The 12,990-nt window shown below is 35.5% G+C and overlaps 1 protein-coding gene across 1 annotated transcript in view; it reads right to left on the reverse strand.

Moving 5' to 3' along the window:
- LOC138308658 (doublecortin domain-containing protein 2-like) overlaps positions 1-12,990 on the reverse strand; it is a 139,886-nt gene that overhangs the window by 9,774 nt on the left and 117,122 nt on the right. Inside the window, exons 14-17 of the mRNA XM_069249695.1 lie at positions 12,568-12,591; positions 11,034-11,072; positions 9,767-9,889; positions 4,437-5,147 (exon numbers count right to left, since the gene is read on the reverse strand). Coding sequence (XP_069105796.1) covers positions 4,437-5,147; positions 9,767-9,889; positions 11,034-11,072; positions 12,568-12,591 — 897 coding nt within the window. The remainder of the gene's footprint in view (positions 1-4,436; positions 5,148-9,766; positions 9,890-11,033; positions 11,073-12,567; positions 12,592-12,990) is intronic.

Here is a 12,990-nt window from a genome sequence, read left to right on the forward strand (position 1 = left end):
CTAATAGACAGAATGCAATAAGGCTATTGTTCTCACAACAAATAACGTTCAACTAACCATGACCATGCTCTTAAAAAATGTTTCACTCTATACTAAAGATGCTCCACCTCCAATGAATGATGTTTTTCTCAATCAAAAACAGGAGCAGACGATTTAGGTTTTTTTTCAGTTACAAAAGTTACTTACTTAACACCATTACGACCATTGAAAAGTTTGAGCTTCTTATTTACTTTAAGATAAAAATATCAAAAACAATAAATTGCATCTGGAACAAAATACTTGGCACTATATCTTATATATGGGATTGGTTTGTTTAGTTTTACGTCCTATTAACAGCCAGGGTCATGTAAGGACGTGCCAGGTTTGTTGGTGGAAGAAAGCCGGAGTACCCGGAGAAAAACCACCGGCCAGCGGTCAGTACCTGGCAACTGACCCCACATGGAATTCTTATAAAACTCTTATATATGGAATGAAGTACTGATCGCTCATATACCAAAAACAAAATAAATTATCTTATATGTACTTCTGTGTTAGTTAGACACATATGTACATGATAAGACATCAGTTATTGTTCAAATGATGGGTATCATTTATGCTGTTGGTAGTGGAGCATCTTTGCATAGAGTTTGGATTAATAGCAAGTGGACTTGTAATTTGGGGTGCTATTTAATAAGAATATGGCACTCAAGGTAAACAAAATGTTTTGATAACATTAACAGGACAATGCATTAAAGCGTTTTTGTCTTTACATTTCATAGAGTTAGCTCCCTTGCGGGTAGATATCCATTGTGTGACGTCATTCATTTGCTAGCACAATTCACATCGGTTTCCTTGAAAAGTTTGACATTATGTTCGTAATCACATGATGTCACAGTCAATACCTACCATCAAGGGCATATAACTCTGTAAAATGCAAATACAGAATTCTTCTCACAAAAATATGGTTCAACTAACTACAAATATGCTCTTGAAAACATATTTGAGAAGTCAAAAGTTAAATTTGAAGTAAAATTTTGATTTTTTTTTTATCATTCTTTAAATGTATATGCAATTATAATATCATATTTTTTTTTTTATCATTCTTTAAATGTATATGCAATTATAATATCATATATGTGGCCTTGACCTACAACACAGCATTTTACATGTGGTATTTCTCAATCACCATAGCAACAACTCATGCATCCACACATTAACCATGCTAGGATTAACAATTTTACAACCAAATATAAATGAAAAAAAAAAAGCAAAATAATCAGAGACGATTCTGTATACATTTTTGTAATGTTGAAATTTGCAGTAAGTAAATCTAAACAAGAGGCCCAAAGGGCCTTAACGGTCATCTGACTACCTTGACAATAGTAAAATTAATTATATATGGTGTCACTTTGTCAGGATCATGTCAGGATCATTTTCAATTTCTTTCAACAAATTTGATTTCAAACAAGAGGCCCAAGGGCCTTAACATATAGGAAATTAATTAGATATAGTGTCATGGTAGCCATCTTCGATTTGGGATCAACCAGAGATGTAACAATACTTTGTCGGGACCATGTCAGGATCATTTCATGCAAGTTTCAGCCAAATCGCACCGGTAGAACTTGAGAAGAAGTTCAAAATGTGTTTTCAAGATGGCGGCTGTGGCAGCCATCTTGGATTTCAGATCGACCCGAAAAATAACAACACTTTGTCGGGACCATGTCAGGATCATTTCATGCAAGTTTCAGCCAAATCGCACCGGTAGAACTTGAGAAGAAGTTAAAAATGTGTTTTCAAGATGGCGGCTGTGGCGGCCATCTTGGATTTCGGATCGACCCGAAAAATAACAACACTTTGTCGGGACCATGTCAGGATCATTTCATGCAAGTTTCAGCCAAATCGCACCGGTAGAACTTGAGTAGAAGTTCAACATGTGTTTTCAAGATGGCGGCTGTGGCGGCCATCTTGGATTTCGGATCGACCCGAAAAATAACAACACTTTGTCGGGACCATGTCAGGATCATTTCATGCAAATTTCAGCCAAATCCCACCGGTAGAATTTGAGAAGAAGTTCAAAATGTGTTTTCAAAATGGCGGCTGTGGCGGCCATCTTGGATTTCGGATCGACCCGAAAAATAACAACACTTTGTCGGGACCATGTCAGGATCATTTCATGCAAGTTTCAGCCAAATCGCACCGGTAGAATTTGAGAAGAAGTTCAAAATGTGTTTTCAAGATGGCGGCTGTGGCGGCCATCTTGGATTTCGGATCGACCCGAAAAATAACAACACTTTGTCGGGACCATGTCAGGATCATTTCATGCAAGTTTCAGCCAAATCGCACCGGTAGAACTTGAGAAGAAGTTCAAAATGTGTTTTCAAGATGGCGGCTGTGGCGGCCATCTTGGATTTCGGATCGACCCGAAAAATAACAACACTTTGTCGGGACCATGTCAGGATCATTTCATGCAAATTTCAGCCAAATCCCACCGGTAGAATTTGAGAAGAAGTTCAAAATGTGTTTTCAAGATGGCGGCTGTGGCGGCCATCTTGGATTTTGGATCGACTCGAAAAATAACAACACTTTGTCGGGACCATGTCAGGATCATTTCATGCAAGTTTCAGCCAAATCGCACTGGTAGAACTTGAGAAGAAGTTAAAAATGTGTTTTCAAGATGGCGGCTGTGGCGGCCATCTTGGATTTCGGATCGACCCGAAAAATAACAACACTTTGTCGGGACCATGTCAGGATCATTTCATGCAAGTTTCAGCCAAATCGCACTGGTAGAACTTGAGTAGAAGTTCAAATGTGTTTTCAAGATGGCGGCTGTGGCGGCCATCTTGGATTTCGGATCGACCCGAAAAATAACAACACTTTGTTGGGACCATGTCAGGATCATTTCATGCAAATTTCAGCCTAATCCCACCGGTAGAATTTGAGAAGAAGTTCAAAATGTGTTTTCAAAATGGCGGCTGTGGCGGCCATCTTGGATTTCGGATCGACCCGAAAAATAACAACACTTTGTTGGGACCATGTCAGGATCATTTCATGCAAGTTTCAGCCAAATCGCACCGGTAGAACTTCAGAAGAAGTTAAAAATGTGTTTTCAAGATGGCGGCTGTGGCGGCCATCTTGGATTTCGGATCGACCAGAAAAATAACAACACTTTGTCGGGACCATGTCAGGATCATTTCATGCAAGTTTCAGCCAAATCGCACCGGTAGAACTTGAGAAGAAGTTCAAAATGTGTTTTCAAGATGGCGGCTGTGGCGGCCATCTTGGATTTCGGATCGACCCGAAAAATAACAACACTTTGTCAGGACCATGTCAGGATCATTTCATGCAAGTTTCAGCCGAATCGCACCGGTAGAACTTGAGAAGAAGTTCAAAATGTGTTTTCAAGATGGCGGCTGTGGCGGCCATCTTGGATTTCGGATCGACCCGAAAAATAACAACACTTTGTCGGGACCATGTCAGGATCATTTCATGCAAATTTCAGCCAAATCCCACCGGTAGAATTTGAGAAGAAGTTCAAAATGTGTTTTCAAGATGGCGGCTGTGGCGGCCATCTTGGATTTTGGATCGACTTGAAAAATAACAACACTTTGTCGGGACCATCTCAGGATCATTTCAGGTAAGTTTCAGCTCAATCCCACTGGTCAAACTTGAGAAGAAGTTCAAAATGTGAAAAGTTAACGCACGGCGGACGGCGCACGGCGCACGGCGCACGGCGCACGGCGGACGGCGCACGACGACGGACGAAACATGATGACTATAGGTCATCCTGACCCTTCGGGTCAGATGACCTAAAAAGGTTATTCTTTATAATTTGGTATAATGGGTTCAGTAAATGATTAAAATTCCTCTGCAAGTTGTCTCCCTTGAGTTAGGCAGAAATAGTAATAAATAAAACATAAATTATATGTTTCAAAATACATCTGTTATCCTGTGACAAAAAAAATACATCAAGGTCAATAAAGTTTGAAATATTGGTTAATCTTTATTCTGGCTAATTTCAGCCATTATGTTAAAACAACAATATTTCATAATTTCTGGATGGTTCTTCCAATATTGTTAGTGTATATGAATATTTTTCTTTCCTCTGTTAAAAAGACAAAACTTGAAATCCTTTCAAGAACTCTAATCAATCAGCTAGATTTTTTGGAATTCTTACTTAAAAGTCTGAATCGTCATTCTGTTTATTTGATTTTTTTTTTTCATTTTTACAATCCAAATTAGCTTTAATCTTTAATCTCAAAAGACATCTCATGAGCAACCAAATCACCACTTCCTGAAGTTCATAATTCCTTTCATTACATATTTTAAAATTATCCTCCATTACCAAATATGGAGTATACTACACTGTTTGTATATGTAAGAAGAACATCTATTGGTGACCTGGATAAGAGATGTCCAATGAGAAGAGGCATTACTAACAGTTACATCTCCTGACCTACCTTATCCTTTTTCTTGAGTTCTTGTCGAGCCTGATGGCCCCTAAAGCTCGCCTGAATTTTCGTAGCAGCCTCGTCATCAGTCATAGTCTCGTTTTTTGGTTTTTCATTGGAGTTTGGTTTAGCTTTAGGCTCTGCACCTCCACCTTTCTCTGCTCCGCCTTTCTCTGCTCCACCTTTCTCTGTTCCGCCTTTGTCTTTTCCACCTTTCTCTGCTCCACTTTTCTCACCTTTATTCTCCTTCAACTCCTTTCTAACCTTGTAGCCTTTGAAGTTGGCCTGAATCAAGGTTGCAGCTTCATTTTTCTTTTTCTCGTCTTGCATTTTTTTGACATCCTTTCGAGCCTGATATCCACGGAAGCTCGCTTGGATTTTTGTTGCAGCTTCATCCTCTTTTTCTTTATTTTCCTTAGATACCTTAGTAGCCTCACCTGTTTCACCTTGAGAATCAACAGGACGTACCTTATGACCTTTGGCTTTTAACTCCTGGCGAGTCTGGTAGCCACGGAAACCAGCCTGGATTTTAGCTGCTGCTTCATTTTCCGCTGCCGTCATGGAGTCCTGGGTGTTCTCTTTCTGGTTCTTGTTGGTCGGTGGTGGTGACTTTGATGGTGGTGACTTCGGTGGTGTTGATTTTGTGTCCTTCTTCTGCATCTTAGCTACTTCCTGGCGAGCCTGATGGCCACGGAAACTGGCCTGTATCTTGGTGGCAGCCTGTGAAAATTGGCATTGCATACATAGATTGTATGGGAGTAGTTGTGGATGGTAGTATGGTGTTAATCATGATCAGACAGTGTTAGTGGGGACTAGGGACGGCAGTGAGGGATAAAGTCATGGGGATAATGGTGGTATATGTCAGTTCCAGAGGAATGGGAGTTTTTGAAGACAAATACTAGATCAACAAGGATGGCAATGAGACAGACTATGGAAATGGAGATATGAAAAATACAGGGAAGTGAGAGTTATTAAAGAGATATTCTTATCTTGAAAGTTCATATGGGATCAACGAGGGTAATGGTGGACAGATTTTGGAAATGGAATGTGGTGTTGGTCACAGAAACATGGGGAAGTGGGATAGACATTCTTAAAGGTTCAAATAGGATAAACGAGGATGGTGGGAATATATGCGATGTGGAATTGTTGGTCACAATTTGCGGGTCAAAATTTCTGTAGCAAGAGAATTAAATTTCAGCAGTTTTGAAATTTTTGCGATATGGCTTAAAGGGTGTATAGATAATGATTCAACAATTCCTTAATGCTTGGCAAATCAAATTAATACAATCATTGCATAAATGACTTTTTCAAAGGCTATAGGGTGATTCATGAAAATAAATCCTCGCAAATAATTTCCAAACAAAAGATAATGAAAAATTTTTTAGCCCCGCAAAATTTAACATTTACGCATTATGTAACAGGTTATTATTATAAATGTAGGTGGATAAGATATGGGGTGGGTATGGATAACAAGAGGCCGTAGGGCCTTAACGGTCATCTGACTACCTTGGCAATTATCATATATGAAATCAATTAGATAAAGTGTCATATTTTGGTAGCCATCTTCAATTTGGGATCAACCAGAGATGTAACAACACTTTGTCAGGATCATTACATGCAAGTTTCAGCCAAAAAGTACAGTTAAAACTTGAGAAAAAGTTCAAAATGTGTTTTAAAGATGGCTGCTGGCGGATCGACCTAAAAATAACAACACTTTGTCGGGACCAGTCCATTCTTGCAAGTTTCAGATTTAGTACCGGATAAACTTAAGAAGAAGTTCAAAGTGGTTTCAAGATTGTGGCTTTGGCAGCATCTTGGATTTCGGATTGACCCAAAAATAACAACACTTTGTCGGGACAATGTCAGGATCATTCATGCAAGTTTCAGCCAAATAGTACCGATAAACTTAAGAAGAAGTTCAAAATGTGGTTTCAAGATTGTGGCTTTGGCAGCCATCTTGAATTTCAGATCAACCCAAAAAAAAACAACACTTTGTCGGGACCATGTCAGGATCATTCATGCAAGTTTCAGCCTAATCGCACTTGTAGAACTTGAGAAGTTCAAATTGTGAAAAGTTAAAGCACGGTGGACGGCGGACGACAACGGACGAAACATGACGACTATAGGTCATCCTGACCTACAAATCAAGGATGGTCATGGATAGGATAGAGTGTAATGGTGATTGATGGAGGAGGGATATTGTACTATTTATTAATTCATTAGGATGATGTTATCATGGAAGTCAATACACATTTATCTGAATCAAATTATCTTGCTAAAATATATTTTGTTGATAACATTTATAATTCAAGTATTTTTCTAATAAACAGATTTTCAATTAATGATGAAAATAACACTGATAATTGACATTATGATGTAAGATATTATCATAAAGATAGAAAGGGAAAAAAATAATATAAAATCACAAAATCATTGAACAAAGACACAAAATATCCACAAATGTGCACTTTTACATTAATAGTTTTAGTACTTAGTGCTAAGCTACAAACGTGCTATTTTACATTAATAGTTTTAGTACTTAGTGCTAAGCTAACAGAACAGGCGTGATACAACATATAGTTGGTGCAATATTGTATACAAATATGTATAGTGTTAGTAAATCTAGAAGTTAAAAACTACTCATTATGGAGGATTTCTACAATTTTAAAAGAAACAATTTATCATTTCATTCTACTATGAATATTAATTTCAACTACAAATAATTAAAAACAAAATAAAAAACAAACATGTTTGATTCTTTACATGTTGAAATCCTATCAAGTAAGATATACTGCATACTGCATGTTCGTTTGAAAAAATATACTTGCATCTAAAAAAAAATCAGTAACACCTAATTTAAGAAATTACATTGCATTTAGAGATTAAGTTTATTCCTACAGAACCAATGTAATTGGTACATTTGTTCATATAGTGAGGAAAAAAAATTACTCGGTAATCAAAAGTTTCAACGTTGGGAGATTTTTTGACAGTAATGATATAATCATAGAAATAAAATCTCAACTGGTCAATGAATGTTTTCAATAGGAAATTCAGCTACTGATTGGTAAATAGGTACTCGAGTTAGTAAAAAAATGGTGCTGATTATCAAAGATTGCTCCATTTAGGAAAAAAAGAGACTTATAGACACTAGTTTTGGATGTTACAAGTACAGAACAAATGATTGATCAATGGAAACTCCAGTTAAAAAAAAGATGTTCATTGGTCAATAAATATTCCAACTGGAGAAGGAAAGAAGCTCATTAGAAGATGGATACTCCAATTCAAGAAAAATTATGTTCATTGGTCAATGGTTGCTCCAATTCGAGAAAGAAAGATGTTCATTGGTCAATGGATGCTCCAATTAGAAAAAAGGGATGCTCATTGGACAATGGGTGCTCCAATCAGAGAAAGAAGGATGTTCAATTGTTCAATGGGTGCTCCAATTAGAGAAAGACAGATATTCGATTGGTCAATGGGTGCTCCAATTAGAGAAAGACAGCTTCTGATGGATAAAGCATAAATATTTATTTACATCATGGTGTGACACAGGTCAAATCACTCAGAGTTAGGATGAAGATATCATACTAAGTATTGCCGTTAATGAAACGAAGACACAAATAAAATGTTACAAAATAAAAACTCTTAGGCATCAAACAAAATAACTGCAACTATCACTTACATGTAAAATCATATTCTTTTTGTTATTACTTGGAGGGGCTATCTTCTCAATTTAGAAGTAATTTGTATATCATCAATTTATTCTTTCGTGTTTGTTGTTGGTGTTATTTATTGTTGTTGTTGATTGAGTCGGCCAAAACTTGAGTACTGTTTAGTGATATATTGGTGACACAGAACAATGCTAACGGAAGGTGTGATTTCTTATTACAGTAAAACCTGCCTTAGTGACCACCTCTGTATAAACACCACCTGCTAATTAAGATCATTTTCTAGGGTCCACAGTGACCGATTTCAACACAATTTGACCTGTGTATGACAACCACTTGGCTATAAAGCCAATGTTTCTCAGTCGTTTTGGTGGACTTTATAGACAGTTTTATCTGTTTGAAAATGTATATTTTATTGCCTTATTATTTTGTTATATTTTGTTGGTATTTTACATGTCTTAATTTAAACATTTAAAGATATTTACACATCTTAAATTCATCAAATAGACTAAGAGCCACAGATAGTCAATGTATAGGAAAACCAGACCGAAACTGGCCCCACCAGGCATCACTGTTGAAGTCTGGGAAAATTTGAACGTTGCGCTGGGCAGCACTGTAAAAGCATGGGAAAGTTCTTCTTCTAGGCAGCACTGATAAAGCATGGGAAAGTTCTTCTACTAGGCAGCACTGATAAAGCATGGGAAAGTTCTTCTGCTTGGCAGCACTGATAAAGCATAGGAAAAGATGACTGCTGGGCAGCGCAGCTAAAGTATGGCAGAAGTGAGAGCAGAAAGATAGTCAGGTCAGTAGAAAGTTCAACATCAATGTAAAGTAATAATTATAGGTAAAAGACAACTCTAATGTGTATTTATAATGCTTATATGCCTAATAAATAAATGCCACAATCAAACATGGTGGTAAAAGCATGTTAAATAGGCTTGTTACATGCCAGAAGATTTTCTTTTCGTGTTATTTTGTGTATATTGCTACAAATATGTAGCTGGTTTTGCAGACTTTGTTAGTACATGTATTACTGTTTGACATAAATATGGTGAGAGTTGTCTTTTACCATGGAAACAAAGGTTTGACAGGTTGTCAGAAAGAATAAAGACTAGAGAGGGAGCATTGACTATAATTGTTTTAATACCAGGACTTATTCACAGAGATGTGACAAATATTAATCAGAAATTAAACAAAAATAAATGTCACGATGATAATTGAACTTAACTACAAACAAATATTCTGTTGTTATTATCCAAAATAATGGTGCAAGATATTTTACAAAGTTTTTGTTTTTAGTAATAAAATAAAAACGTGACAATGAATGAAGCATTTGGTTGTCAAGGAAACAAAAGCATTAAAGAAGACAAACATTCAGTTGTCATGGTTACATTAACTGATGAAACTATTTTTTTTTTTTTTTGCATCATTACAAAGTTCATGATATTAGCACAAACAAAGTGAATTCTGACAATGTAGGAAGTTAATAGATACTTAAAGCAGATAATGCATGCAGTTGCCATGGGAACACAAAGCTAGAGTACACAGTTGCCATGGAAACTGAAAGCTAGAGTACACAGTTGCCATGGAAACTGAAAGCTAGAGTACATAGCTGTTGTAATGGAAACACAAAACTGCAGTGTACACAGATAAAAATTAGCTATCGTCTTCTACCTCCTCCTCCTTTTTCTTTTCATCTTCATCATCAGTATCATCATTCAATGGGGTGGATGAGCGCTGATCTTTCTTGATTGGGTCGAGGACCTTGTAAGGGTTGATATCCTTGTCTGACTTCTCCTGAAACGAAATAGGAAAACATTTTGTAATTTGTAGTTACACATACAGATTTTTACATATTTTATCAAAACCAACAATCAGTATAACTGGTAACTTTAACAGAGATGAAATTTTTGTGATTCTTTGGAATATCACCAAAAGTTCTATGGTTACGTATCTTTAGATTGTATAATGCTTAATTTGTAAAAAAAAAAAAAAAAAAAAAATATTTCTAAAATGAAAGTTTTACCTGCAAAATTTACCAGCTATGTGGTATTCTATATTTGCATATTACAAAATTGTCTGCTCTTGCGGGTAGGTACTGGTTATTACGTCACATATTTGCGAGTGTAATGTCATGAAAAAAATGTAAATTTTGCTCAAAGAACCTGCAAGGGAGGTTACTCTGTAATATAGACTAATTCTTTCTACAGCAACTAGCAACATATCATGTATTACTAGCATAGCAAATTAACAAATTTTGTTGTTATTTATTGTTGTTTTTCTAGCACAATAGCAATTATCAAAATATCTGCACATCGTACATCATATTAGACTTACCTAAAACATTACAATAAACCAAATGTTCTGAGTTCACTCTATTACATGTTAATGAATGATTTAGTCACAATTGATCAAATAGGTATGGCCTAATATTTGTTTTAAATTGTTAATTACATGTAGTCATTTTATTTAATCAATGAAGACATTACAGTATTTAAAATTTAAAAAAAAAAAGACAAAAAACAACATGGCTGACATAAGCACAACAAACATATAACACATAAAGAAATACATGATCATTAATTTAAATCTTGAATAACTAAATCTAAGCATGCTATGGAGCAGATTTGATGCACTGAAGTCACATGGCAATCATGTGATCACTTGTTGAGATCAACATGTGACCTCCTTACTTACCTTATAGTGTCAGTGTATATTCACTGTAACCATGGAGACAGAATAGTAGTTCCTCTCCTGTAGCCATGGATACAGAATACAAGTTTCTGTCCTGTAACCATGGATACAGAACACTAGTTTATCTCCTCTAACCAATGATACTGTTACTATGGATACAGCACACTAAATTTCCTCTTGTAACCATGGATACAGAATCCTGTAACCATGGTTACATCAGAGCTTGCATGCACCTTGCCATACCTACCTTTGTATAGGCATGCCCTCTGGGTGACCTTCTGTCGTCCTGTAATCATAAATACAAAGTTACAGTGACCTGCCTGTATTCCCTAGATTACTGTATACTTGTAGATACCTGTATCCATTAAGAACAGACAACTGTAACCTGTCGCCAATAACAACGCCTGTAACCAGATACAGATGATCACCTGATAATCATGCATATCCGTTTACAGGTAAAAACAAACCCCGTGATTTTTACTATTTGTAACTAATCACGTTTAAACATTAAACAGAAACTACATGAAAAGCAGCACAGTCATATGAAGCATACATAACATACCAATGAAAACAGATTTACAAATTGATCAAATTAAAAACTCAAAAGCAGCAAAGTAAGGAAACTTTTAACACCTTTCACCAAAATATCATGTTTTGACATATAGGACAAAAATGTAATTCTTTAGACCTCAACGTAGGGAAATCAGTGATGAGCTGTACATTTTGTACAGAGTTGAAACTTACATTTATATTCAAAATTTTTCATACCAGGAATATAATCTAAAAAGAACCACTATTTTTTGGAGAATGTTTTTAACACTAATAATATATCTGCATATTACAGAGTTATAGACGATGGGCTTTTATACAAAATATGTCACAATCATTATATCTACATAGTTTAGGAAGTTTACTAAAGATCACTCTGACATTTGGACAAGTTTACTAAAGATCCCTCTGACATTCGGACATGTTTACTAAAGACCACTCTAACATTTGCACAAGCTTACTAAAGATCACTAACATTTGCACAAGTTTACTAAAGATCACTCTAACATTTGCACAAGTTTACTAAAGATCACTCTAACGTTTGAACAAGTTTACTAAAGATCACGAACATTTGCACGAACTTACTAAAGATCACTAACATTTGCACAAGTTTACTAAAGATCACTATCATTTGCACAAGCTTACTAAAGATCACTAACATTTGGACAAGTTTACTAAAGATCACTCTGACATTTGGTCAAATTTACTAAAGACCACTTATATTTGCACAAGTTTACTAAAGATCACTCTAACATTTGACAAGTTTGCTAAAGACCACTAACATTTGTACAAGCTTACTAAAGATCACTTTGACATTTGGTCAAATTTACTTAGATCACTAACATTTGCACAAGTTTACTAAAGATCAATCTAACATTTGGACAAATTTACTTAAGATCATTCTAACATTTGGACAAGTTTGCTAAAGACCACTAACATTTGGACAAGTTTACTAAAGATCACTAACATTTAGACAAGTTTACTAAAGATCACTCTGACATTTGGTCAAATTTACTTAGATCACTAACATTTGCACAAGTTTACTAAAGATCACTCTAACATTAGAACAAGTTTACAAAAGATCACTCTGACATTTGGACAAATTTACTAAAGACCACTAACATTTGGACAAGTTTACTAAAGATCACTCAAACATTTGGACAAGTTTACTAAAGATCACTCTGACATTTATACAACACCACAAGTCTGAGATTTCAAAAGAGTTGTCTTACCTGACCGAAGCCATTGATATCTTCCTGCAACACAAGAAAAATAATTTGTTGTTTACAAACATTTATAGACATACAAATATCATCAAATTATCAGTATTATCAGTTTACATCAATACTATGATGTCTGATGAAAGGACCAATAATTGATTTGAAATATTTTTTAAAATAATATTTCAATTTCCACACACAAAACTAAACATATGATTGATATATATCACAGTAAGTGTATTATTGTAGCCTAGTAAATACAAACAACAATTAACATCTTAACCTTAACTAGAGATATTGTCTACCTCCATGATCCAGGAAAGAATATGGTTCTCAGAAAAAAATCTTAGCAAAAGATTTAATCAAATTCATCATATGTTTTCTTGACAACATGAAAGACCATAAACAAATAAGGCAGACTCAAATTATTCATTG

Source organism: Argopecten irradians, chromosome 15 (assembly GCF_041381155.1).
Source record: "Argopecten irradians isolate NY chromosome 15, Ai_NY, whole genome shotgun sequence".
NCBI classification, from domain to species: Eukaryota; Metazoa; Mollusca; class Bivalvia; order Pectinida; family Pectinidae; genus Argopecten; species Argopecten irradians.